This window comes from Rhinoraja longicauda, chromosome 6, assembly GCF_053455715.1.
Source record: "Rhinoraja longicauda isolate Sanriku21f chromosome 6, sRhiLon1.1, whole genome shotgun sequence".
Lineage (NCBI taxonomy): Eukaryota > Metazoa > Chordata > Chondrichthyes > Rajiformes > Arhynchobatidae > Rhinoraja > Rhinoraja longicauda.
Genome location: NC_135958.1, coordinates 40,451,851 through 40,479,165, shown reverse-complemented (window position 1 = coordinate 40,479,165; position 27,315 = coordinate 40,451,851). Strand labels below are relative to the sequence as shown.

The 27,315-nt window shown below is 46.1% G+C and overlaps 1 protein-coding gene across 1 annotated transcript in view; it reads right to left on the bottom strand.

Moving 5' to 3' along the window:
* spire2 (spire-type actin nucleation factor 2) overlaps positions 1 to 24,097 on the bottom strand; it is a 101,463-nt gene extending 77,366 nt beyond the window's left edge. The window contains exons 1-2 of the mRNA XM_078401560.1: positions 23,724 to 24,097; positions 7,233 to 7,276 (exon numbers count right to left, since the gene is read on the bottom strand). Coding sequence (XP_078257686.1) covers positions 7,233 to 7,276; positions 23,724 to 24,072 — 393 coding nt within the window. The 5' untranslated portion in view covers positions 24,073 to 24,097. The remainder of the gene's footprint in view (positions 1 to 7,232; positions 7,277 to 23,723) is intronic.
* Between the last annotated feature and the right edge of the window lie 3,218 nt (positions 24,098 to 27,315).

The following is a 27,315-nucleotide window of genomic DNA, read 5'->3' as shown; positions in this document are numbered from 1 at the left end:
AAACCAAGTTAATTCTTCAGGTCAAAGTTTTTCGTCAGAACCGTAACAGAGAGTGAGCACGTGATAAATTGCAAAGCGGGTGGGGAGGAACAGATAAAGCAGGTATCTTTGATAAGGTGCGTTCAGGGTTCCCAGGTAGGGTTTCCAACTGTCCCGTATTAGCCGGGACATCCCTTATTTTGGGCTAATTTGGTTTGTCCTGTGCGGGACCACCCTTGTCCCGTATTAGGCCCGTGGGCCACTGTCGGTCAGGACAGTGTAGGCTAACAGAGTGTGTTCGCCTAACGGAGATTGCCTAGCAACCTGCCTCCCGGCCATGGTGGAGCGGGAGCACTTGGCCGCCGGCTGGGTGAGGTCACGTGGGGCGCGAGGCGGTGACGTCACCTTGTCCCATATTTGGGAGTGAGATAGTTGGCTCCCATGTGGATTAATATTTACATATTAATGAGGGCAATCAGACAGAAAACAAAGGAACTTTTTCAATTCTGACAGAGCCTTAAAGCTGAAAAGTCTGAAGAAGGGTCTTGACCTGAAACGTCGCCCATTCCTTCTCTCCAGAGGTGCTGCCTGTCCCGCTGAGTTACTCCAGCATCTTGTGTCTATCTTCAGTGTAAACCAGCATCTGCTGTTCCTTCCGACACAAATGAACTGTTTCTCTTTCTGCACAGGGCTCAATACTCAGTCAGTCGCTTTCTTTTTGTAACAGATGTTGATGGATAGGAAACGGTGAAGAAATATGCACTGATACAACACTTGACCGTGTTTGCATTTGCAGAGGTGGAACAAGGTAGACGATGAATGGGAGGTGTGGAGAAACGTCAGCACTTTGGGAGGGTGTGTACATGGGCCCACAATCATGGGAGGAGAGGTCGGCAAGATGATTACAACGCACACTGGATGTTATCCATTATTAGCCTAAAGAAAAGTAGAGCATACAAATGCAGCGCCGGAGGCCCGGGTTCGATCCAGACTACGGGTGCCGTCTGTACGAAGTTTGTACGTTCTCCCCGTGACCTGCGTGGGTTTTCTCCGAGATCTTCGATTTCCTCCCACACTCCAAAGGCGTACAGGTTTGTAGGTTAATTGGCTTGGTAAATGTAAAAATTGTCCCTAGTGGGTGTAGGATAGTGTTAGTGTGTGGGGATCGCTTTTCGGCGCGGACCCAGTGGGCCGAAAGAGCCTGTTTCCGCCCTTAATCTCTAAACTAAACTAAACATTAATTAGGCGAGTTCTACATACCATGTTGGTCACATTATGGGGTAAAAAAAGGGATGGAGTGATCAGGATGCAGGAGATTCATTAGAGCAGGAAGACTATGATAAAAGATTGGACAGATTGCAGAGCTGCAAACGCAGCCCAGTCCACATCACAGCCACCTAATCTACCCAACATCACAGCCACCTAACCTACCCAACATCATAGACCTACCCAACATCACAGCCACCATGGCGGTTGCAGCTCCCAACACCATGGCCGTGGTAGCTCCCAATCGTGGCTGACTGGGAGCTGTGGCTCGCTGCTGTTGCCCGGCATCACGGGAGAGTATCGTACCGCGTAAGACTGGGCCAGTCTGAGCAGTGGACAGGTCTGCGGGTCCGGGAAAAGATCAACATTCAAAATACAGTTTCTACTGAATGTGTATCACTTTTGCACCATCGTAAAGTTGGAATATCATAAGTCGAGGAGCATCTGTATTCAACTCCATTCCAAGTCAAGAAGCTTTTTTTGACCTGCAGAGATGCTGGGCTTGAATCACCTCCTTCCATTTTCTATGATTCTAACTCCCCCAAATCTATCAGCAGAATAAGAAAGCTAGTTTTCCTCCACATTTTCTTTATTCCTTTGGCCAAATTCAAGGAGCCATCTAATGGACAATAGCTCATAATTAACCATCAGCAGAGACAATAGACAATAGACACAGAAGTAGGCCATTCGGCCCTTTGAGCCAGCACCGCCATTCACCGTGATCATGGCTGATCATCCACAATCAGTAACCTGTGCCTGCCTTCTCCCCATATCCCTTGACTCCACTATCATTAAGAGCTCTATCTAACTCTCTCTTGAAAGCATCCAGAGAATTGGCCTCCACTGCCTTCTGAGGCAGAGAATTCCACAGCTTCACAACTCTCTGAGTGAAAAAGTTTTCCCTCATCTCCGTTCTAAATGGCCTACCCCTTATTCTTAAACTGTGGCCCCTGGTTCTGGACTCCCCCTGCTTGGGTTTTCTCCGAGATCTTCGGTTTCCTCCCACACTCCAAAGACGTACACACAGGTATGCAGGTTAATTGACTTGGTAGATGTAAAAATTGTCCCGAGTGGGCATAGGAGTGTGTTAATACATGAGGATCTCTGGTCAGCGCGGACCTGGTGGGCTGAAAGGGCCTGTTCCTGCGCTGTATCTCTAAACTAAACTAAAAATTTTTTTAAAGACATTTGGATTTGTACATGGATAAGAAAAATTTGGAGGGATACAGACCAATTGCAGGCAAATGGGATCAGTTCAGGGAAACACCATGATCAGATTGGATGAGCAGAGCATAAGAACCTGTTTCTGTGCTCGATAACCCTATGAATGCTTTATTCTGCTGTTTCAGATGAAGAATTCTAGTAGTAAAATAAATACGACTGAAAATAACAGAATATTTCATGACCAAGTTAATTTTATGAGTTTTCCACCCTGCACACAGCCACAAAAGTAATCCGGCAATGATAAAGGATGAAATGTTGGTGCTTTTAGTTGGTCTCTTGACATTAATTCAATTGTCGCAATCCTTTCAAATCGTAGCGTGGAATAGGCACAAAGGCGCCGTTGGTTAGGCCTGAAGGAGGGGGGGGAGGGGGGGGAGGGGGGGAAGGGCTGTCTCCACTTACTGAAGGGAAACTATTCAATGAGAGAGCTGACAGAGTGACACACGAGATGATTCTATTCATCAAACGCACACAACCTCTGTCCCACAGGAGGCTAGACAGCTCAATAGTAAAACAGTCACAAATATCAGGTTCTTGCCCAGAGTAGTTTTGCACAAATGCAACAGTTGGCGACATTTATGAAGAAATACAATCCTTACAAAGTGACTCACAAGGTCTCGAACTTAATCCCATAATGGGTTTTTGCCTCTTTAAAACAAGAGGTGTTAGTTGCACTAAGCATAAACTAACCTCAGCAGTAACTGTCGTTTATGTTCCACCATATTTCAAAGACTGTTGAGGAAGTTCACTCCAAAGACGTACAGGTTTGCAGGCTAATTGGCTTGGTATAAATGTAAAATTGTGTATGTGGTATAGTGTTAAGGTGCAGGGATCGCTGGTCGGTGTGGACTTGGTGGGCCTAAGGGCCTGTTTCCACCCTGCATCTCTAAACTAAACTACAGTTTAGACACCTGCGGTTTGCTGACAAATATTGTCACGCAAGTCCAGGTGACACAGGAATGTTTCATTGTCTGTTTTCTTGGATCCAACGCTGTTCTTCGAGAACATCTTGAAACTTTGCTCACACATACAATGCAACAAAAGAGACCAATCTGCAAATGAACAAATGATGCAATAGACAATAGACAATAGGTGCAGGAGGAGGCCATTCGGCCCTTCGAGCCAGCACCGCCATTCAATGTGATCATGGCTGATCATTCTCAATCAGTACCCCGTTCCTGCCTTCTCCCCATATCCCCTGACTCTGCTATCCTTAAGAGTTCTATCTAGCTCTCTCTTGAATGCATTCAGAGAATTGGCCTCCACTGCCTTCTGAGGCAGAGAATTCCACAGATTTACAACTCTCCGACTGAAAAAGTTTTTCCTCATCTCAGTTCTAAATGGCCTACCCCTTATTCTGGACTCCCCCAACATTGGGAACATGTTTCCGGCCTCTAAAGTGTCCAACCCCTTAATCATCTGCAGTTTTTTTCCTACTGGTTAATTTCTCTTTGTACCACAACCCACCAGCCAGAGACTCAATCTAATGAACATTCACTCACTCCCTCTATCTCAAGTACATCTATCCTTTGGACTTTTGAACAAGATTCTTAATGTGGCCTTCTGGGGCTCTGTATGACTGGAACAAGAATCTCTACTCTCGCGTTCAAATCCTCTCGCAATAAAGTCAAACGTCCAACCTTTGCACTTGTCTAAATATAGAGCCCAACAACTGAAGTTGGCACTCTGAATGGAAGGCGTTAAGAAGGGGACAATACTAATGCAAGGACTATGCTGGAAAATTGTTCATGATTGCATGTCATGATTAATATGCATATGATGTCCACATGATTGATATTCACAACCGGTCTCCTTTTAATCATCCCATTCACATTATTCTCCAAACGAGCATTATACAGGTGCTCCTCAACTTACGATGGGGTTACGTTCTGTGAAACCCATCGGTAACCGAAAATATCGAAATGCATTTAATACACGTGATCACGTGCCCGGAAGCGAGCTGCGGCTCGCCACGGGTCACTGCCATTGCCCGGCGTTTGCACCACCGTGAAGTCGAAATATCGCAAGTCAAAGCATCGTAAGGGGGGGAGCATCTGTAATCGGGCTGGATTTATACTTTGCAGATTGCCTAATACATGTTCACTGTTTCACCCACTACGTAACTGTTGCGAATAACCTTCATTCGGAATAGACAATAGACAATAGGTGCAGGAGTAGGCCAATCGGCCCTTCGAGCCAGCATCTGAGGGGGTACCTTTTTGCACCCAGAGAGTGTCACGTACCTGGAACACACAGTGGTGGAAGCAGTCGCTGGCAGTATTTAACAGTCTACGCAACCTTACGTATTGCGTATTGCTAAGGCTAGAAGGCTATGGGCCGAGTGCTGGAAAATGGGATGGCCCAGATGAGTGCTCTGATCAACACAGATGAGGTGGGCCCTATGGTTGCTTTCATGTTGTCTAACTCTCAACCCCCTAAATCAACTCATGTACCATTACCTCCATTTGAAAAGCCACCAAGCAGGAGATGACATTTCAGATGATAAAATCAATTGTCGTTGGATTCTCAATGGCCCACTTCTCACCTTTCCCCCTTCAGCCTTGCAATCCTTGTCAACAAGACACATTTATTGCAATAGAAGTAACCATGGCAGCTTATACAGCACGTCACACAATCTCACAGACAGCAATGAAGGTGGCACAGTGGCATGAGGACCGCGGATGCTATCTGTGTGTACTTTGCAAGTTTCCCTGGGGCCATTGTGGTTTCTCCCCACATCTGAAAGATATGTAAACCCCTCTGGTACGCCAGAGAGGGGTAGAATGTGCGAGTAGATGATGGGAATATGGAGAAAATTAAATAGGCTAGGATAGGATCAGTGTAAACATTAGCGTTTGTTAGTCAGCGCAGGCAGGCTTGTTTCCTTGTTGTTTTCATGGGATTAACAACCAGATGAACTGTTGCTTATAATGCAGGTGGAGAAATAAATGTTAGCCAGAATATTAGAACTCCCCACTCTTCGTCTAATGGAACATGTTACTATCATGTGAAATAGTTGCTGGGCCATCAGCATGGTGTCACCTCCAAATTATAGACAATAGATGCAGAAGGAGGCCATTCAATGTGATCATGGCTGATCATTCTCAATCAGTACCCCGTTCCTGCCTTCTCCCCATACCCCCTGACTCCGCTATCCTTAAGAGCTCTATCTAGCTCTCTCTTGAATGCATTCAGAGAATTGGCCTCCACTGCCTTCTGAGGCAGAGAATTCCACAGATTCACAACACTCTGACTGAAAAAGTTTTTCCTCATCTCAGTTCTAAATGGCCTACCCCTTATTCGTAAACTGTGGCCCCTATAGGGCTTTGCTCAGTGGAGGATTTCCTCTCAGGTACAGATCCATCAACCAGACGATATCATCAACTCTCTCAAACTTAGCTTAGTTTAGAGACACAGCGCGGAATCAAGCACTTTGGCCCACAGAGTCCACACCACCTACCGATCCCCGCACATTAACACCACCCTACACACACTAGGGAAAATTTGACATTTACATTTATAGCAAGCCAATTAACCTACAAACCTGTACATCTTTGGAGTGTGGGAGGAAACCGAAGATCTCGGAGAAAACCCACGCAGGTCACGGGGAGAACATACAAACTCCGTACAGGCAGCACCCATAGTCAGGAACAAACCCGGGTCTCTGGCGCTGGAAGGCAACAACTCTACCGCTGTGCCACTGTGCCACCCTATATGGCCGATGGGCTTCTGCTCCCGATTCAGAAGAAAGATTGTTAGCTACAGGACTAGCTTCCTCCACTGGCCAGGTATTAGTGTACATAGTTTGGATTGGAATCGATTAAAAGGGTTGAGTTCCTGATACTAATATCATGATATTAATTAGTAGTAGGATTAGTAGTACCAATGACACATTTCAAAACTTCTGTCAACAGGCAATAGGTGCAGGAGTAGGCCATTCGGCCCTTCGAGCCAGCACCATTATTCACTGTGATCATGGCTGATCATCCACAATCAGTACCCCTTTCCTACCTTCTCCCCATACCCCCTGACTCCGCTATCTTTAAGAGCTTGATCTAACTCTCTCTTGAAAGCATCTAGAGAATTGGCCTCCACTGCCTTCTGAGGCAGAGAATTCCACAGATTCACAACTCTCTGAGTAAAAAGGTTTTTCCTCATCTTAGTCCTAAATGGCCTACCCCTTATTCTTAACCTGTGGCCCCTGGTTCTGCACTCCCCCAACACCGGGAACATGTTTCCTGCCTCTGGTGTGTCCAATCCCTTAATAATCTTATACGTTTCAATAAGATCCCCTCTCATCCTTCTAAATTCCAGTATATACAAGCCCAGTCGACCCATTCTTTCAACATATGACAGCACATGAACCCTTATGGATATCAGGAAGTATGGATTCGCCCTGTGAAATGATATCCTACTCAAGTAGTGTTTACTGCTTGAGCTCACTCACAATCGTTCAAGGTATTGGTAATTAGCATGTGTCCACAGTACCATGCAGAAGTCAGTATTCTTGGGAGAGGAGATGGAGAGCATAGAGCAAAATAACAAAGGCACAACTGTTTCTCCAAACCCTTCAGATGTGTTTGTTTTGTTAATCACGAGTCAAATGCTAATGTCTTTCAAATTTCATCAATTGAGGAGAAACTATCAAACTATACTGTTTAATTTCCATCAACTCCAAATGACAATTGTAAAGTGGAACATTCTGCCAAATGAACAACAGGCAAGATACACTGTTCGATGCGGAGTCATTGATAGGCACATACCTGTCTTTCTGTACATAGTGGAGGGGAAATCTTCATCTTTGAATCTAGAATAAAATGAAAAATGGTTACAGATATGAATTTAAAAGAGAGTTAGATAGAGCTCGAAGTGCTAGCGGAATCAAGGGATACGGGGAGAAGGCAGGCACGGGGTACTGATTGTGGATGATCAGCTATGATCACAATGAATGGCAGTTCCCGGCTTGAAGGGCCAAATGGCCTCCTCTCCACCCACTCGCCCCACCCCCATTCTCACTGTCCCCCTCACTCTCCCATCTTCCCCACCCCCACTGTCCCCCTTCCCCCCCACCCCCACTCTCTTCCCCCCACCACCCCTTCCCCCCCTCTCTCCTCCTCCTCTTTCACTCTCACTGTCACCTCCTCCCCCACTCTTCCCTGACCCCCTCTGTCCCCCTTCCCCCCACCCCCACTCTCTTCCCTCCACCCCCACTCTCTTCCCCCCACCCCCACTCTCTTCCCCCCACCCCCACTCTCTTCCCCCCACCACCACCCCCTCCCCCGCTGTCCCCCTCCTCCTGCACCTAATTTCTATGTTTCTATGTTTGTCTGTATCATAAATTCGGAAGAGAATTGATTAACCACGAATTCAAACAACAGCAGCTCAGCCAGGTGACTTCATCACTGTCACCCTATCTTCATCTTACAATAGGATCGTTTTCCTATCCTCCACTGTCCTACCATCCTAGCAACTAAAACAAAGTTGTTTTCTGTACATTGAGTGTTTAAGTCTTTCAGCACAAATTGTTTATCCACAACTTTCCACTGATGATGTGCAACCTGCTAAGTATTTCTATCACTTTCTGTTTCTAGTTCAGATTCCAGCATTTGCAAATATTTTACATTTTCAAATCACTGGCTTTTATTTCCTTTCCAAGATGCATTATCTTCAGCTCTGTGCAGGCTTGTGAGGATGTTGCCGGGAACAGAGTGTCTGAGCTGTCAGGAGGAGGTTAAATAGGCGGGGACTCTATTTCCTTGGGGCACAGGAGAAATGAGGGGTGATCGAATGGAGGTGTATGAAATCATGAGAGGAATAGATCGGGTAGATGCAGAGTCTCTTGCCCAGAGTAGGGGAATCGAGGACCAGAGGACAAGGGTTTAAGGTGAAGGGGAAAAAAATTAATAGGAATCTGAGGGGTGACTTTTTCCACACAAAGGGTGGTGGGTATATGGAACAAGCTGCCAGAGGAGGTAGTTGAGGCAAATATCCCATCATTTAAGAAACAGTTAGACAGGTACATGGATAAGACATGGAAGGGTTTGGAGGGATATGGACCAAACGAGGGCAGGTCAGACTAGTGTAGCTGGGACATGTTGGCTGGTGTGGGCAAGTTGGGCCGAAGGGCCTGTTTCCACATTGTATCACTGATGACATCTGGATCCTTTCAATATTACCGTGTGATGTTGGAACCATTTCAATATTTCCTCCAAAATACAGTAAATGAGGAGATCATCGTGGCTGTACGAAGCATTGTCAATGCCCTAAAAAATTAGATCTTTGGTGGACTGGAAAGTCTTTGATGAGGATTTAGTGATTGCATTTAGTGCAGAAGTACAGCATTTGATTTAGAGGCACATTGCTCTGCATTCACTTCCAGCTACACTCCAGCTTCCAGTGGACGACAAAGTTAGTTATGTTTAAAAAAAAAGTTGCCTTCCATGTTTGGCAGAGACATTGTGGGCTGATGGGCTATCCCGTGATGTTCTGTGCTCTACACAATAAACCAACAATGACCATATTCTCAGAACTCTCCTCCCCATCAAGAACGTTTGTGATCACGAGGCAGCATCTCCAGCATGACCATCCAGCATGCCGAAGATCCCCATGCCTTGGTGCACCCCATGGTTCTGATTAAAATCTGCTTGAGCCACCAATTTGTTTTTATAAGATAACAGCAACAAGCTCAAACCTCCAATGCTGAATGAATAAGTTTATTGGCCACGTATGTACACATACAAGGAATGTGTCTGGGTGCTCCGCTCGCAAGTAACAACACGAGCATACAGTAAACAATTAAGAATAAAGCCTAAAACATTAAGAATCCAACATTACGGTTTAAACGTGAGTGAAATAAACCAGAGCAAAAAGAGACTACAGACTTTGGTTGTTGAGCAGAGCTACTACTCGGGGGAAAAAAAGCCTTGTTTATGTCTGGCTGTGGCTGCTTTGACAGTCCGGAGTCGCCTTCCAGAGGGAAGTGCTTCAAAGAGTTTGTGGCCAGGGTGAGAGGGGTCAGAGATGATCTTGCCCGCTCGCTTCCTGGCCTTTGCAGTGTACAGTTCGTCATTGGGGAGAAGGTTGCAGTCAACAACCTTCTCTGCTGATCGAACGATTCGTTGCAGCCTCCGGATGTCGTGCTTGGTGGCTGAGCCAAACCAGACCATGATGGAGAAGGTGAGGACTGACTCTATGATGGCAGCATAAAACTGGACCATCATTGCCTGTGGCAGATTGTGTTTCCTCAGTTGCCGCAGGAAGTACATCCTCTGTTGGGCCTTTTTGACTGTGGAGTCGATGGTGGCCCCCCATTTAAGGTCCCTGGAGATGATGGTTCCAAGGAACTTAAATGACTCCACAGATGTGACTGTGGTGTTGTTGATGGTGTGAGTGGGGGGGAGGAATGTGCTTAGTGCCCTGCAAAGCTTCACAATGTTGCAGCCTAAGATGGTCTATTTTTGCCCATACGCACACCATTCTACTTTCTCTTCCCTTCTCCCTCCACGCAAGGCTGTGCTCTGAAGTCTGATGCTCAAGGGATTTTTGCACTGATTTTACTTTGCAAACATGGAGACTTCGCCCAAAGTCCCTACAGAAGATTATCCTCGTCGCTAACTTATTGTAATTTCAGGGTGACAATTGGGCTCCTGGTAAACGCCAACCATAATAATATCTACAGCAGACCAGGGGCTACAAAGAGCATGCAATTTATTGTATCCAATAACAAAGTACGTCTTGCCGACTTTACATTTCCACAAGATCCAGTTATCTTCTGTTCCCACACATTAGATGTTGTACATCAACATCCTGCAGTGATAGAAGTACAAACTATCAATTCGAAAAACAATAGCTGCCTCGTCATTGGAAATTGGAGTTTACAATTAGTGTACTTTAGTTTTAGTTTAGTTTAGAGATACAGCGCGGAAACAGGCCCTTCGGCCCACCGGATCCGCGCCAACCAGCGATCCCCGCACATTAACGCTATCCTACACCCACTAGGGACAATTTACACATTTACCAAGCCAATTAACCTACAAACCTGTAGGTCTTTGGAGGAAACCGAAGATCTCGGAGAAAACCCACGCAGATCACGGGGAGAACGTGCAAACTCCGCACAGACGGCACCTGTGGTCGGGATGGAACCCGGGTCTCCGGCGCTGCATTCGCTGTAAGGCAGCAACTCTAGCGCTGCACCACCGTGACCATATTCAAGTTGAGCACTTACATCGGCCATAATTGGAGGTCAAGTTCAAACAAGAGCAGCAGCGGCTAACTTGTATTTGAGGGATATATTTGCAAGCTACACACAATGCCATTTTCACCCTCAGCCAAAACGGATGGCATGTTTTAAATCTTCTCCCAATGACAATGTAGAATAAAATCAACCTCAACTATCTGAAGCACATTCATCAATATGGTTTAATTGATTCAAAATTGTTCAAGTGGTATTTTCAGTACTTTTAACAGACTGCACTAACCAAGGAATACGATTCACTTTTCACTCATTATATAAAACATACCATACTGTTTCTCATGAATAATAAAGAAGGGCTGATTGCAGAATGTGAATCTTTTTTTTTAATGAGTATCTCTTCATCTTTTAACAAAAGTATATTTAAGAATAGGGTATTCGAGAGTATCTCATTACAACATTGGTCTGTGAAATGTGACTGTATTTGGATAACTCCATGTAGAAGTCAAGCCAAGAATTTTATTGGATTCTGACCCTGCTGTCAGTGAAGCATTGGCATTTTCTGCCGACACTGGAAAAATAACGGCCACAGAAATCTTATGTCTGCAATTTACAGAAGGAAGTTCAATTGATCCATTGAAGCTGTACCAGCTGCACAGAAGGACAATCTAGCTTGTTCCATCCCTGTTCACTCTAGCCCAGCAGCCAACATTTCCCCTCAGTTACCCATCCAAGTTCCTCTTAAATCTGCCTCCATTACAACTCTTGGCAATGCATTCCATACTCAAACTACACCATATCATCTTTGATCCCCATTAACCTTTTGGTAAGTCCATGTTGACCAAATTTCACGTGTCAATCCTCGCAGTTACTTAAAAAAAAGTTATCGTTAGTTAGTCAGTCTGAAGAAGGGTCTCGACCCGAAACGTCACCCATTCCTTCTCTCCTGAGATGCTGCCTGACCCGCTGAGTTACTCCAGCATTTTGTGAAATAAATACCTTTGATTTGTACCAGCATCTGCAGTTATTTTCTTACACTTATCATTAGTTATGTTTCTTCAACAATTCAGTGCAAGCTCGCTGATCAATACACATCCAATAGCTGCTAACACACCCTTGATTTTTGTATCTGGAGCAATCTCCACTACAGAGGTTAACACTCTGTTCTGTAGCTACTGGGTTGATGCCTCTAACCTTTTCTGACAAAGGGTGTAATTGTTGTAGTTGTCCAGCCCTTGGCACAGAGTGGAGTGGGTGGCAGGGTGGCACAGTAATAGAATTGCTGCTTCACAGCGCCAGAGAACCGAGTTCGATCCCGACTACGTTATGGAGCTTGTACATTCTCCCTGTGACTGCGTGGGTTTTCTCCGGGTGCACTGGTTTCCTCCCATACTCCAAAGGCGTATAGGTTTGTAGGTTAATTGACTTCTGTAAAATTGTAAATTGTCCCTAGTGAGCGTAGGATAGTCCGAGTGTATGGGGCAATCGGTGAGGACTCGGTGGGCCGAAGGGCCTGTTTCCACACTGCATCTCTAAATTCTAGAGTCTAAAGGTACAGTGACAAATTCACTCAGATCTCTGAATTAAGTACAAGGTTGTTATGATATTGTATAATATATAATATAATGTACTGCGGAACTTGAGGTATCCACTACTTCAAGTAATTTCCCCTCAGTTCTGCCGGTGAAGGAGGCTGCAAACACACTGATTGTTCACTGCACCCCCTGGCAGTAACGTTGGCATTCCAGAGCTCAATAACTCATGCATGGTAATCCCCAATTTTATTTCCCCAGTTACTTGCAATAATAACAATTGCGTACAGTTTTGGTCTCCTAATCTGAGGAAAGACATTCTTGCCATAGAGGGAGTACAGAGAAGGTTCACCAGATTGATTCCTGGGATGGCAGGACTTTCATATGAAGAAAGACTGGATAGACTCGGCTTGTACTCGCTGGAATTTAGAAGATTGAGGGGGGATCTTATAGAAACTTACAAAATTCTTAAGGGGTTGGACAGGCTAGATGCAGGAAGATTGTTCCCAATGTTGGGGAAGTCCAGAACAAGGGGTCACAGTTTAAGGATAAGGGGGAAGTCTTTTAGGACCGAGATGAGAAAGTTTTTTTTCCACACAGAGAGTGGTGAATCTGTGGAATTCTCTGCCACAGAAGGTAGTTGAGGCCAGTTCATTGGCTATATTTAAGAGGGAGTTAGATGTGGCCCTTGTGGCTAAAGGGATCAGGGGGGTATGGAGAGAAGGCAGGTACGGGATACTGAGTTGGATGATCAGCCATGATCATGTTGAATGGCGGTGCAGGCTCGAAGGGCCGAATGGCCTACTCCTGCACCTACTTTCTATGCAAATACCAGTTATTTAGCACCACTCTTGCAGCAAACTCAGTCAAATAACAGCTAGCACGGTGACACGGCCTTGCAGCGAATGCAGTGGAGAACCGGGTTCGATCCCGACTACTGTACGGAGTTTGTACGTTCTCCCCGTGACCTGCGTGGGTTTTCTCCGAGATCTTCGGTTTCCTCCCACACTCCAAAGACGTACAGTTATGTAGGTTAATTGGCTTGGTAAATGTAAAAGTTGTCCCTAGTGGGTGCAGGATAGTGTTAATGTGCGGGGATCGCTGGTCGGCGCGGACCCAGTGGGCCGAAAGGGCCCGTTTCCGCGCTGTATCTCTAAACTAAACAGACTGATGAGGCTTGACAGTGCCAACTTAACTCTGCAAAATATTTTTTAATGGGAGTACTACATAATGTTTATGATAAATATAACGACTGTAAGGAACAATTATTTAAAATTAATCAGTAAATAAACTTTGCAAAGTAGTTTTGAAAGTAAAAGAATAATAGTTGACAAGTGGTTCATGTGAAATGCACCCAAGAAGGTGTTCTGTTAGAAAACAGGTTTTACTGTTCCAACTGTCCATCAATCCATGAATGTGAAAGACAATACACAATAGGTGGAGTAGGCCATTCAGCCCTTCGAGCCAGCACCACCATTCAATATGTTCATGGCTAATCATCCACAATCAGTACCCCGTTCCTGCCTTCGTCCCATATTCCTTAACTCTACTATCTTTAAGAGCTCTATCTAACTCTCTTGAAAGCATCCAGAGAATTGGCCTCCACTGCCTTCTCAGGCAGAGAATTCCACAGATTCACAACTCTCTGGGTGAAAAGGTTTTTCCTCATCTCTGTTCTAAATGGCCTACCCCTTATTCTTAAACTGTGGCCCCTGGTTCTGGACTCCAACATCGGGAACACGTTTCCTGCCTTTAGCGTGTTCAATCCCTTAATAATCTTATATATTTCAAAAGATCCCCTCTCATCCTTCTAAATTCCAGTGCATACAAGCCCAGAACGTTGATTTAATCCAAACATAGACAGGACTTTCATATGAAAACAAAAAAGGTTTATTTACAGGGTTTGGATCAGAATGTTAAATTGCTATTTTAGAGTTGTTTATCTGACAAGTTTAAGTACACAATAGATAAACAGTTAGGATGTGTAGGAAACACAGATTACTTGCAAAGGAAACTTGTCATTTGAGAATCATGAATTCATCCTCACACAAAATTGGCCATTGAATTTCTCCTCACTCAACCCTGAATATGAATCTTTTTTGTTAAAGTCTGTATTAGGATTCAATTAACTTTATTGGATTGATGGACAGTGGGTTAAAATGATGTGTACCCCTATAGGTTTGAAGTAAGCATGTTTTTACTGAACTTTAATTCATATTACATGTACACTACCATAATTCAGCAATTCGTACAAGTTGGTCCTCAGATATTTTTGCTTTCAAACAGTTACTGCAGGATTTGGAAAGTGCCCCTAATTAGTGGTTGTTATGCAGCAACATTTCTCGTGTTATAAACTTTGAACGTATATTTTATACACCTCCTCCAACTTCATCTATTGTATCCACTGCTCTAGATGTCAACTTCTTTACATCGGCGAAACCAAACGCAGGCTCGGCGATCATTTCGCTCAACACCTTCGCTCAGTCCGCCTTAACCAACCTGATCTCCCGGTGGCTGAGCACTTCAACTCCCCCTCCTACTCCCAGTCTGACCTTTCTGTCATGGGCCTCCTCCAGTGCCATAGTGAGGCCCACCGGAAATTGGAGGAACAGCACCTCATATTTCGCTTGGGCAGCTTGCAGCCCAGCGGTATGAACATTGACTTCTCCAACTTTAGATAGTTCCTCTGTCCCTCTCTTCCCCTCCCAAGTTCTCCCTCTATCTTCCTGTCTCCACCTATATCCTTCCTTTGTCCTGCCCCCCTGACATCAGTCTGAAGAAGGGTCTCGACCCGAAACGTCACCCATTCCTTCTCTCCTGAGATGCTGCCTGACCTGCTGAGTTACTCCAGCATTTTGTGAAATAAATACCTTCGATTTGTACCAGCATCTGCAGTTATTTTCTTACAGTATATTTTGGGATATTTTTAAGGCAGAAATAGATAGATTCTTGATTAGTACTGGTGCCAAGGATTATGGCAGGAGAACAGGGTTAGGAGGGAGAGATAGATCAGCCACGATTGAATGGTGGAGTAGACTAGATGGGCCGAATGGCCTAATTCTGCTGCTATCACTAATGTCCTTATGACCTTTTAGATTGGAGTAAATGAAGCAAGACACTGAAATAATGAGAGGATAGGTATAGTTTAGTCTAGAGATACAGCGCGGAAACAGGCCCTTCGGCCCACTGTCCACACCGCCCAGCGATCCCCGCACATTAACACTGAGAATGATCAGCCATGATCACATTGAATGGTGGTGCTGGCTCGAAGGGCCGAATGGCCTACTCCTGCACCTATTGTCTATTGTCTATCCACACACTAGGGACAATTTACACGTACACCAAGCCAATTATCCTACAAACCTGTACGTCTTCAGAGTGTGGGAGGAAACCGAAGATCTCGGAGGAAACCCATGTGGTCACGGGGAGAAAATACAAACTCCGTTCAGACAGCACCCATAGTCGGAGACCGGGTTCGATCCCGACTACGGGTGCTGTCTGTACGGAGTTTGTACGTTCTCCCCGTGACCTGCGTGGGTTTTCTCCGAGATCTTCGGTTTCCTCCCACGCTCGAAAGACGTACAGGTTTGTAGGTTAATTGGCTTGGTAAACGTAAAAATTGTCCCTAGTGGGTGTAGGATAGTGTTAATGTGCGGGGATTGCTGGTCAGCGCGGACCCAGGGGGCCGAAAGGGCCTGTTTCCGCGCTGTAGCTCTAAACTAAACATGGATAAATACTTGCATTGGAATGATTTAGAGTGGTATGGGCCAAAAGCAGGCAAATGGGGCCAGCTTGAATAGGTACTTTAGTTGGCATGTGTTTATGCTGTATAACTGCGACTCATTTCACTTATCATTATCTTACAGAAATACATCAACATTTACACAGAAATGGTCAAAAACGTTAGCACATCACGATTTTTACAATTGATTGGATTAATTATCAAAATATGAACCTGACTGTGAAGAGACACACCTACACTCATCCCTGGATCACCTGGGCAAGGAGGACACCGACGCCCGACTTCTATTCATCGACCACAGCTCTGCTTCCAACACCATTGTCCCAAACAAACTCATCTCCAAACTCGTGCAACTTGGAGTCAGCACTCCCCTCTGTGATCGGATTCTCGACTTCCTGTCCCACAAACCACAATCAGTGAGGATAGATGACAAATCATCCTCTGCAATAATCCTCAACGCTGGTGCCCCGCGAGGATGTGCTCTCAGCCCCCTACTACACTAATTATACCCTGATGACCGTGGCCCAATACCAACCCAACCCAACCTACAAGTTTGCAGACCACACCACCATAGTAGGCCGGATATCAAATAATGACAAGACTGAGTACAGGAAGGAGATTGAGAACCTCGTAACCTGGTGCAAGTACTGTACTCTCTCAATGTCAGCAAGACAAAGGTGATTGTGATCGACTTCATAAGTGAAGCAGTACACAAACCCTCTTATAGATTGATCGTGCCAAAGTGGAGATGGTCAAAAGCTTTAAGTAAAATAAATCTTCTACTTAAGCCCTTTGCTCCTCTAGGGAGCATAGGCCATTGACAAATGGCCTCCACCTCACTCAGTTGTTGGCGGTTCTTTCGAGATCTCCCCAGTTGAGCCCACTCTCAGACATTTCTGCCTGGACACCTCTTCTCCAGCTGTTCCTGGGGCCACCTCTTTTCCTTTTTCCTTGGGGGTTCCATTTCAGGGCTTGCCGGGTGATGTTTGTGGCAGGTTTTCTGAGGGTGTGTCCAATCCAACTCTATTTTTCTCCTTCGAATTTGTAAGTCAAATAAATATCACCAGCAACTTGTCCTGGACGAGCAACATCGAAGCTTTGACCAAGAAAGCACACCACACCATGACTTCCTCAGACGGCCAAGGAAGATCGGCATTATCCCCCAACAACAACGCTCACTAACTTCTACAGATGTGCCATTTTACTTGGATGTATCACAGCATGGTTTGGGAACAGCTCCATCCAGGATCGCAAGTAATTGCAGAGTTGTGGACGTAACCCAGACCATCGCACAAAGCAGATTCCTTCCATGGACTCTATCCACACCATGCTGCCATTGCATGGCCAGCAGCATAATCAAGAACCAGTCTTACCCCAGCCACACCCTCTTCAATCAGGCAAGAGGTACAGAAGTTGGAAAACGCACATCTTCAGATTCAGGGACAGTTTATTCCCCGCTGTTATCAGGCAGCTGAACAGTGCTCTCACCAGCCAGAGTAGGGTCCTGATCTTCCACCAACCTCATTGGAGACCTTTGAACCATCTTTAATCCGACTCTATCTTGCACTAAATTTTGTACCTTCTATCCTTTATCGGTATACTGTGGACTCCTTGATTGTTCTCATGTATAACCTTTTCTTTGACTGGATAGCACGCAACAAAAGCTTTTCACTGGACCTCGGTACACGTGACAATAATAATAATAATAATAATAATAATCCATTTATTTTATATAGCGCCTTATCACATGCTCAAAGCACTTTACAAAAACAATTAACATAGAAACAAACAGACAAACTATCCTGACGGAAATAGACTTAAATAGACTTAACTAAATCAACTAAACTAAAGATATGCATCTTCACGAACAAAGATACAGACCTCATTGATACTTAGTGTGGGTATAGAGAATGGACTACCTTTATTAGCAGTTCGGAAAAAAAAAATCGAAATCCCACTAAAATTGCTAAAACAAAATCTCTCAAAAGCCTAAAATTACAGGATAGCCCCACAAAATTTCTTTGTGTAGGAAAATAACTGCAGATGCTGGTTCAAATTGAAGTTAGACACAAAATACTGGAGTAACTCAGCGGGTCAGGCAGTATCTCAGCAGGAATGGGTGACATTTCGGGCCGAGACCCTTCTTCAGACTAAAATTTCTTGCATGCTTCCAAATAGGGTTTTTTTAAAGCAAGGGTGGAACTGGTTTAATTGCAATGCTCTGGCGCATATGGTCAATCTTTAATAAAATATAAAAGTATAATCAGCGTATGCAATATTATCGTGGTTGCAATCTGATATTTTTATATAAGCTAGTTCCAGGATAATGAGCTAATGAACAGCTGAGAGCACATCCATCCTTTTTTACAAATTTTGCAAAAAGTTACATTTGTGGAGAAGATTTTCTTAATTATTATAGGCATCACTCTGATGAACATATAAACAAGAGGACACCAAACACTGACTCGCACATGAGAACAAAGTTGTGTGGATGTACAACCATTACAAAATATACAAACTACAGATGCAGGGGTGAGTTAGTTATGTCACTTGTTTGGTATTAATAAGGCTTCCACTTCATTGGGCAATATTTGTTAATGCCATGGCTTCTGTGTGGACCTTGCATAAAGAAATACCAGCGTCCACATTCCAGAGTAAACGGCAAAACCATGGAAATACGCAAGCAGATGACATTCCAATGTTAGTCCATTTTGTAAAATCCTTTCCTTGGACAGACACAAAATGCTGGAGTAACTCAGCGGGTCAGGCAGCATCTCTGGAGAGAAGGAATGGGTGATGTTTCGGGTGAGAACGTGAAGTACCCGAAACGTCACCCACTCCTTCTCACCAGAGACACTGCCTGTCCCGCTGAGTTACTCCAGCATTTTGCATCCATCGGTGTAAACCAGCATCTGCAGTTCCTTCCTGCACATCCTGTTCTTGTAGTTGAGTTCGCAGAATTCTGAAACCCTCTGACCTCCAAATTTATCACACTAACTTGATCTTAACCAGTGGCCACTGTGTCAGGATGCTAACACATCGCTCCAAATAATGCCATAATGCAGGTGGCAGAGTGAAGAATTAGAGTTAAGGAATATAATTGGAATTTGAATTTTCATAGAGTCAGAGTCACAGAGTGATACAGCATGGAAACAGGCCTTCAGCCTAACTTGCCCACACCAGCCAACATGGACTGAGATGAGGAAAAACCTTTTCACCCAGAGAGTTGTGAATCTATGGAATTAGACAATAGACAATAGGTGCAGGAGGAGGCCATTCGGCCCTTCGAACTAGCACCGCCATTCAATGTGATCATGGCTGATCATTCTCAATAAGTACCACGTTCCTGCCTTCTCCCCATATCCCCTGACTATCCTCTTAAGCTATCCTTATGAGCTCTATCTAGCTCTCTCTTGAATGCATTCAGAGAATTGGCCTCCACTGCCTTCTGAGGCAGAGAATTCCACAGATTCACAACTCTGACTGAAAAGTTTTTCCTCATCTCAGTTCTAAATGGCCTACCCCTTATTCTTAAACTGTGGCCCCTTGTTCTGGACTCCCCCAACATTGGGAACATGTTTCCTGCCTCTAACATGTCCAACCCCTTAATAATCTTATACATTTCGATAAGATCCCCTCTCATCCTTCTAAATTCCAGTGTATACAAGCCTAGTCGCTCCAGTCTTTCAACATACGTCAGTCCCGCCATTCCGGGAATTAACCTAGTAAACCTACGCTGCACGCCCTCAATAGCAAGAATATCCTTCCTCAAATTTGGAGACCAAAACTGCACACAGTACTTCAAAAGCGGTCTCACTAGGGCCCTGTACAACTGCAGAAGGACCTCTTTGCTCCTAGGTTGAGGGTGAACCTGCTACGTAACAAGTGCCATCGCTTTCAGCTCCATCCCAAACTTAAATCCCAAACTGTGTGGTAGACTCTTGTATTGTGGAAACAGGCGCGAGAGCCCGACTTGCCCTCACCGGCCAACATGTCCCAGCTACACCAGTCCCACCTGCCTGCGCTTGGCCCGTTTCCTTCCAAATCTGTCCTATCCATGTACCTGTCTAACTGTTTCTTAAACATTGCGATAGGTCTCTCCCTCAACTACCTCATCTGACAGCTAAACACAAAACGCTGGAGTAACTCAGCGGGTCAGGCAGCATCTCTGGAGAGAAGGAATGGGTGACGTTTCGGGTCGAGACCCTTCTGGCAGCTTGTTCCATACATCCACCACACTTTGTGTGAAAAAGGTACCTCTCAGATTCCTCCGAAATCATTTCCCCTTCACCTTAAACCAATGTCGTCTCGTCCTCGATTCCCCTACTCTGGGCAAGAGACTCTGTGCATCTACCTGATATGTTCCTCTCGTGATTTTATACACCTCCATAAGATCACCCCTCATCCTCCTGCGCTCCAAGGAATCGAGTCCCACTGTACTGCACCTCTCCCTGTAGCTCACACCCTCTAGTCCTGGCAACATCCTCGAAAATCTTCTCCGTACCCTTTCCACCTCTTGTCAACAGTGTATAAACAATATATAATTTATAAACTACAATCTATTCAAGGGAACAAATAATTTTCAAAAGCATGGGAAATGTATGACTTAATAATTACTTTGCAATTGCCTTGCAAAACAACTCTGATGTTCCACATAAGTTATCTCTTGGATCACCACTCAGGTAAAGAGCTGCCCAGGACAACTATTCCCTTAAAATCTCTTAAAAAACATTACATAAATGTTTCACAAAATGCTGGAGTAACTCAGCAGGTCAGGCAGCATCTCGGGAGAGAAGGAATGGGTGACGTTTCGGGTCGAGACGCTTCTTCTCCACCCGAAACGTCGCCCATTCCTTCTCTCCCGAGATGCTGCCTGACCTGCTGAGTTACTCCAGCATTTTGTGAAATAAATACCGTCGATTTGTACCAGCATCTGCAGTTATTTTCTTACACTACATAAATGTTTAATAAGATTAAAAGAAACCGATACAAAACATTTATATCACAACTTACTGATCAAAAATAAAAGACCAATTGAGAAAAAAATAAACAGTTGGATTTATAAAAAAATGAATTCCCTGCCTAAGATTTATAGAATCAAGAATTTAAAACGCCGAGATAATTTTGGCACATCGGAGTCACAATTAATTTACATGTTAAAAGACCATTTGCGTTTAGGAATCCAAAAATCCTTGGAAGTGAAATCACTGGAACCTCAAAAATGAAATTGATTTGGGAATATTGTGCGCCTGGATTATGCATGACTCGCTGATGTTGGGCAATGTTTTGCTTTGTGTAGTGGTGCACATGGAGCTAGTCGGGAACCAACCAGTGATTTACTCGGCGGCTCCACTTCATTCAGCTCCACTGTGAAGTAAGTACTGCGCAGCGGGTGCATGAACCTCAAGCTCGCCCCAGAACTGTGTTGCTGGATGGCTATCGTCTATCTATCATCTCTGGGGCTGGACAAGCACATCGCAGCAAACTGGGTTCTCGTTAGCTTCGGATCACCACTGGTTTCTTTCACAGAATGCTGGAGTAACTCAGCAGGTCAGACAGAGAACCCAGGAGAGAAGGGATGGGTGACGTTTCAGGTCGAGACCCTGACTCAGCATCTCAGGAGAGAAGGAATGGGTGACGAAGGAATTCCTTCTCTCCTGAGATGCTGCCTGACCTGCTGAGTCACTCCAGCCTTTTGTGAAATAAATACCTTCGATTTGTACCAGCACCTGCAGTTATTTTCTTAAACCACTGGTTTCTTTGATCGGTGGGATTTTATCTTTAGTGCGTCTGGAGGAACCGCAGATGCTGGTTTACACCGAAGATTAGACACTAAATGCTGGAGTAACTCAGCGGGGACAGGCAGCATCTCTGGGGAGAAGGAACGGGTGGCATTTCGGGTCGAGACCCTTCTTCAGACTGAGAGTCAGGGGAGGGGGAAACGAGTGATGTAGACGGCGATGTGGAGAGATACAGAACAAATGAATGAAAGATGTGCAAAAAAAAAGTGAGGATGATAAAGGAAACAGGCCATTGTTGGCTGTTTGCCAGGTGAGAACGAGAAGCTGGTGTGGTGGGGAGAGAGGGGGAGAGAGAGGGGGAGAGGGAGAGGGAGAGAGAGGGAGAGGGGGAGAGGGGGAGAGAGGGGGAGAGAGGGGGAGAGGGGGAGAGAGAGGGAGAGGGGGAGAGAGAGGGAGAGGGGGAGAGAGAGGGAGAGGGGAGAGAGAGGGAGAGGGGGAGAGAGAGGGAGAGGGGGAGAGAGAGAGGGGGGAGAGAGAGAGAGAGAGAGAGAGAGAGAGAGGAGAGAGAGAGAGAGAGAGAGAGAATGCAGGGGTTAGAGTTAGGGAAATCAATATTCATACTCCTGGGAATGGTGTTTAATGATGGTATATAGAACAGTATCAGTATGAGAGGTAGGAAAAACTGCAGATGCTGGTTTAAATCGAAGGTAGACACAAAATGCTGGAGTAACTCAGCGGGTCAGGCAGCATCTCTGGAGAGAAGGAATGGGTGACGTTTCGGGTCGAGACCCTGAAGCAGTGCTTCTTAAACTGGTTCACCCAAGGGTGAATGAAATTATTTTGGGGTGAATGAAACTAGAGGGATGAATGAAGGGTGAATGACTTAATAATATATATATATATATAATTATACACAAGGGAGAATAAGACGAAAATTACCAAAACACACAAGAAAATTTAGTCGAGGGTGAATGAAATTTTGTGATAAAGACTCGAGGGTGAATGACACTGAAATAGTTGAAGAAGCACTGTCCTAAAGGGTCTAGACCCGAAACGTCGCCCATTCCTTCTCTCCAGAGATGCTGCCTGACCCGCTGAGTTACTGCATCTGCAGTTTTTTTCCCCAACCTATCACGCTGATACTGTCCTATATACCATCATTAAACATCCACCTCCAGTTTAAATTCCATTTGGAATATTTTGGAGGACCAAGCACCAAGACCCGAAACGTCACCCATTCCTTCTCTCTCCAGAGACGCTGCCCGACCTGCTGAGTTACTCCAGCACTGTGTGTGTGCCATCAGTGTGACGGGTCATGGTGTTGAGGGGTGCTGTGTTGCTGAGCTGCTGTCAGTGTGATGGACGGGGTGTTGCGCTGTGGTGCTGAGCTGAGCTGCCTGTATCAGTGTGATGGGTCAGGGTGTTGAGGGGTGCTGTACTGTGGTGCTGTGCTGTGGTGCTGGGCTGCTGCCCACCCCTACCTGCAGGTGCTGAGCTACCTGTATCAGTGTGATGGTCAGGGTGTTGAGGGGTGCTGTGCTGTACTGTGGTGCTGGGCTGGTGCCCACCCCTACCTGCAGGTGCTGTGCTGTCAGTGATGGGGGTGGTGTTGAGGGGTGATGTGGTGCTGTGCTGTGCTGTGCTGTACTGTGGTGTGGTGTTGGGCTGTGGTGTGCTGTACTGTGGTGTGCTGTGCTGGGCTGGTGCCCGTCCCTACCTGCAGGTGCTGTGCTGTCAGTGATGGGGCTGGTGTTGAGGGGTGATGTGGTGCTGTGCTGTGGTGTGGTGTTGTGTTGGGCTGTACTGTGGTGCTGTGCTGGGCTGGTGCCCACCCCTACCTGCAGGTGCTGTGCTGTCAGTGATGGGGCTGGTGTTGAGGGGTGATGTGGTGTGCTGTGGTGTGGTGTGGTGTTGTGTTGGGCTGTGCTGGGCTGGTGCCCGTCCCTACCTGCAGGTGCTGTGCTGTCAGTGATGGGGCTGGTGTTGAGGGGTGATGTGGTGTGCTGTGCTGTACTGTGGTGTTGTGCTGGGCTGGTGCCCGTCCCTACCTGCAGGTGCTGTGCCGCCGCCGCTGCTGCTGTTGTTGCGGTCCCCGCTGGCGGTCACAGTCACGGACGCGGACATGGAGACGGTGCCGTCGCGGTGCAGGCGGATGGCGGCGGGTTCCCGGACAGAGGGCAGGTGTCCCCGGGGTGGGGGTGGGTGTGAGCGCAGTGAGCGGCAGCACTGGTAACACACAGCCCACGCCTGCTCCTCGTTGATCGGCTGCTCGTACGCTCTCAGCACCTCGTCCAGCGGCAGCTCCTGCGGCTCCAGCGGCTCCAGCCCCTCGCCGGCGGTGCCGGACACCGGCTGCCCGGGCTCCCTGGGCTCCCCATCACTGGCCGGCCTGGCCATCCCTCCCTCCGCTCCGCTCCCTCCCCTCGGACAGCGCAGCGGCGCCGACCCGTGCGCGTCTCCACAACAGCGAGCAGCCGGAGCCGGGACCGCGGGCAGACAAGCGGGCAGGTCCAGCGTCAGTCAGTCAGCACCATGTGACGGGCCGCTATGGGCCGCCCAGTCTAGTCTCCTCTCCTCAACACCACCGCCGTGTGGGAGGAGGGAAGGGAGCTGGAGGACAGGAGTGAACAGTGGCAAGGCACCACACACACCATGAACCACACCATGAACCACACACACCATGAACCACACCATGAACCACACACCACACCATGAACCACACACCACACCAACACCACACCATGAACCACACACCACACCATGAACCACACCATGAACACCACACCACGAACCAAACCACACCATGAACCACACACCACACCAACACCACACCATGAACCACACCATGAACACCACACCACGAACCGAACCACACCATGAACCACACACCGCACCTTACACTAACACTACACCACATCAACACCACACCATAAACCACATCATGAACACCACACCACGAACCGAACCACACCATGAACCACACCATGAACCACACACCGCACCTTACACTAACACTACACCACACTACACCATACCATAAACCACACACTACACCATACCATAAACCACACCACACACACTATACTTACACTACACCATACCATAAACCACACCACACACTACACCATACCATAAACCACACCACACACACTATACTTACACTACACCATACCATAAACCATACCACACACTACACCATAAACCACACCTACACTACACTAACACTACACTACACCATAAACAACAGCACACCACACCATAAACCACACAACACAACACCACACCACACAATAAACAAACCACCTTGCACACACAAGTACTCCCTGAACTGCCAACTTGGGCTTGCACTGCTCGACTCGCCACTACTACTCTAATTGTCCTTCAACCACATCCCCTTTTGTCTCGTTTTCACACCTCACACTTCCTTGTCTCTGCATCACCCTCTCCCCAGGCTCTCAGTCTGAAGAAGGGTCTTGACCCGAAACGGCACCCATTCCTTGTCTCTGGAGTTCCGCTGAGTTACTCCAGCATAAAACATAGAAAGATAGAAAATAGGTGCAGGAGGAGGCCATTTGGCCCTTCGAGCCAGCACCGCCATTCATAGTGATCATGGCTGATCATTCACAATCAGTAACCTGTGCCTGCCTTCTCCCCACATCCCTTGATTCCTCTAGCCCCTAGAGCTCTATCTAACTCTCTTTCAAATTCTCGACCCGAAACGTCACCCATTCCTTCTGACCAGAGATGCTGCCCGTCCCGCTGAGTTACTCCAGCATTTTGTGTCTATCTTCGGTGTAAACCAGCATCTGCAGTTCCTTCCTGCACATATTGACCACACACAGTCCAAAATTCATATTTCCCATCTACCATTTTAATCTTCATGTACTGTAATGGATCTTAAAAACAGCCTCATATCTGATTCAGCATGAACCACAACATTGTGCTTCTCAATATATGCAGAATTGAGAGATAGTAATTTCCTTTGCATCGGTGTCTCGTCTTCCCACACATCACAATCCTGGCTCAGGACTACCAACAACTGCACAGCCATCGGGAAGAAGGTCCAGGAGCCTGAAAACTGTAACGTCCAGGTTCAGGAACAGCTTCTTCCCCACAGCCATCAGGCTGTTAAACACCACAACCTCAAATAAGCTCTCAACTACAATAGACTATTATTAGTTACAGTGTATTATGTTTACATCTTCTGTTGTGCCACAGCAAGTAAGAATTTCATTGTTCTATCTGGGACAAATGACAATAAAGTACTCTTGCCTCTTGACCAAATGCTAAGGAGAATGAATGCCAATTGTTGGTAGTTTTAGTGGATTCTTTTAAAATGATACCTTGAGAGGTCGGGGTGACTTGTAAAACATTGTATTCATTACCTAAGCGGGTAAAAATAATTTAAAACTACTTTATGGATCCGAGATTATTCAGCAAGATGGATACAAAAATCTGGAGTAACTCGGCAGGTCAGGCAGCGTCGCTGGAGAAAAGGAATAGGTGACGCTTTGGGCCTAGATCCGTCTTCAGACCAGAATGGTCACCTATTCCTTCTCTCCAGAGATGCTGCCTGACCCGCCGAGTTACTCCAGCACTTTGTGTCTACCTTCGGTGTAAACCAGCATCTGCGGTTCCTTCCTACAGAATTTATTCAATTGTGGGTTGTGAAGGGGTCAGGGTGTTCAGTGAGGAAGGGGGTTCTGGCAAGTGGGTGAGCAGGTATTTTAGTGGTGGTGCACGTTCGGTAGTTCAAGGTGTGAGCTGGGAGAGGTTACGGCAGAAATACCATGTAATTTGCAATTTAGCTGATTTGAGTCATTTAGCTCCAGCATCAGAAAAGCTTGCTTATTTTGTTTTGCAAGAGCAAAATAGAGAGCATGCAATGGCAGTTAATAACCACAATGAACTCATTAAAGTGGATAGACACAAAATGCTGGAGTAACTCAGCCGGGACAGGCAGCATCTCTGGAGAGAAGGAATGGGTGACGTTTCGGGTCAAGACCCTTCTTCACTCATTAAAGTGGATCATTCATATGTGGGACTGTCATATGTTGAAAGACTGGAGTGACTAGGTTTGTATACACTGGAATTTAGAAGGATGAGAGGAGATCTTATTGAAACGTATAAGATTATTAAGGGGTTGGACACGTTAGAGGTAGGAAACATGTTCCCAATGTTGGGGGAGTCCAGAACAAGGGGCCACAGTTTAAGAATAAGGGGTAGGCCATTTAGAACTGAGATGAGGAAAAACTTTTTCAGTCAGAGAGTTGTGAATCTGTGGAATTCTCTGCCTCAGAAGGCAGTGGAGGCCAATTCTCTGAATGCATTCAAGAGAGAGCTAGATAGAGCTCTTAAGGATAGCGGAGTCAGGGGGTATGGGGAGAAGGCAGGAACGGGGTACTGATTGAGAATAATCAGCTGTGATCACATTGAATGGCGGTGCTGGCTCGAAAGGCCGAATGGCCTTCTCCTGCACCTATTGTCTATTTCAAACATTTTTGGAAACTAAGAATTAATTCCAGTTGGTTGATACACAGTGGCCTAGTTGTGACAGGCACCACCCAATGCTCCAACAGTGTGTGCTCTTAGTAAATACTCAAAGCATCTGAAAAACATAGGGTCCGATCCTGAGCAATA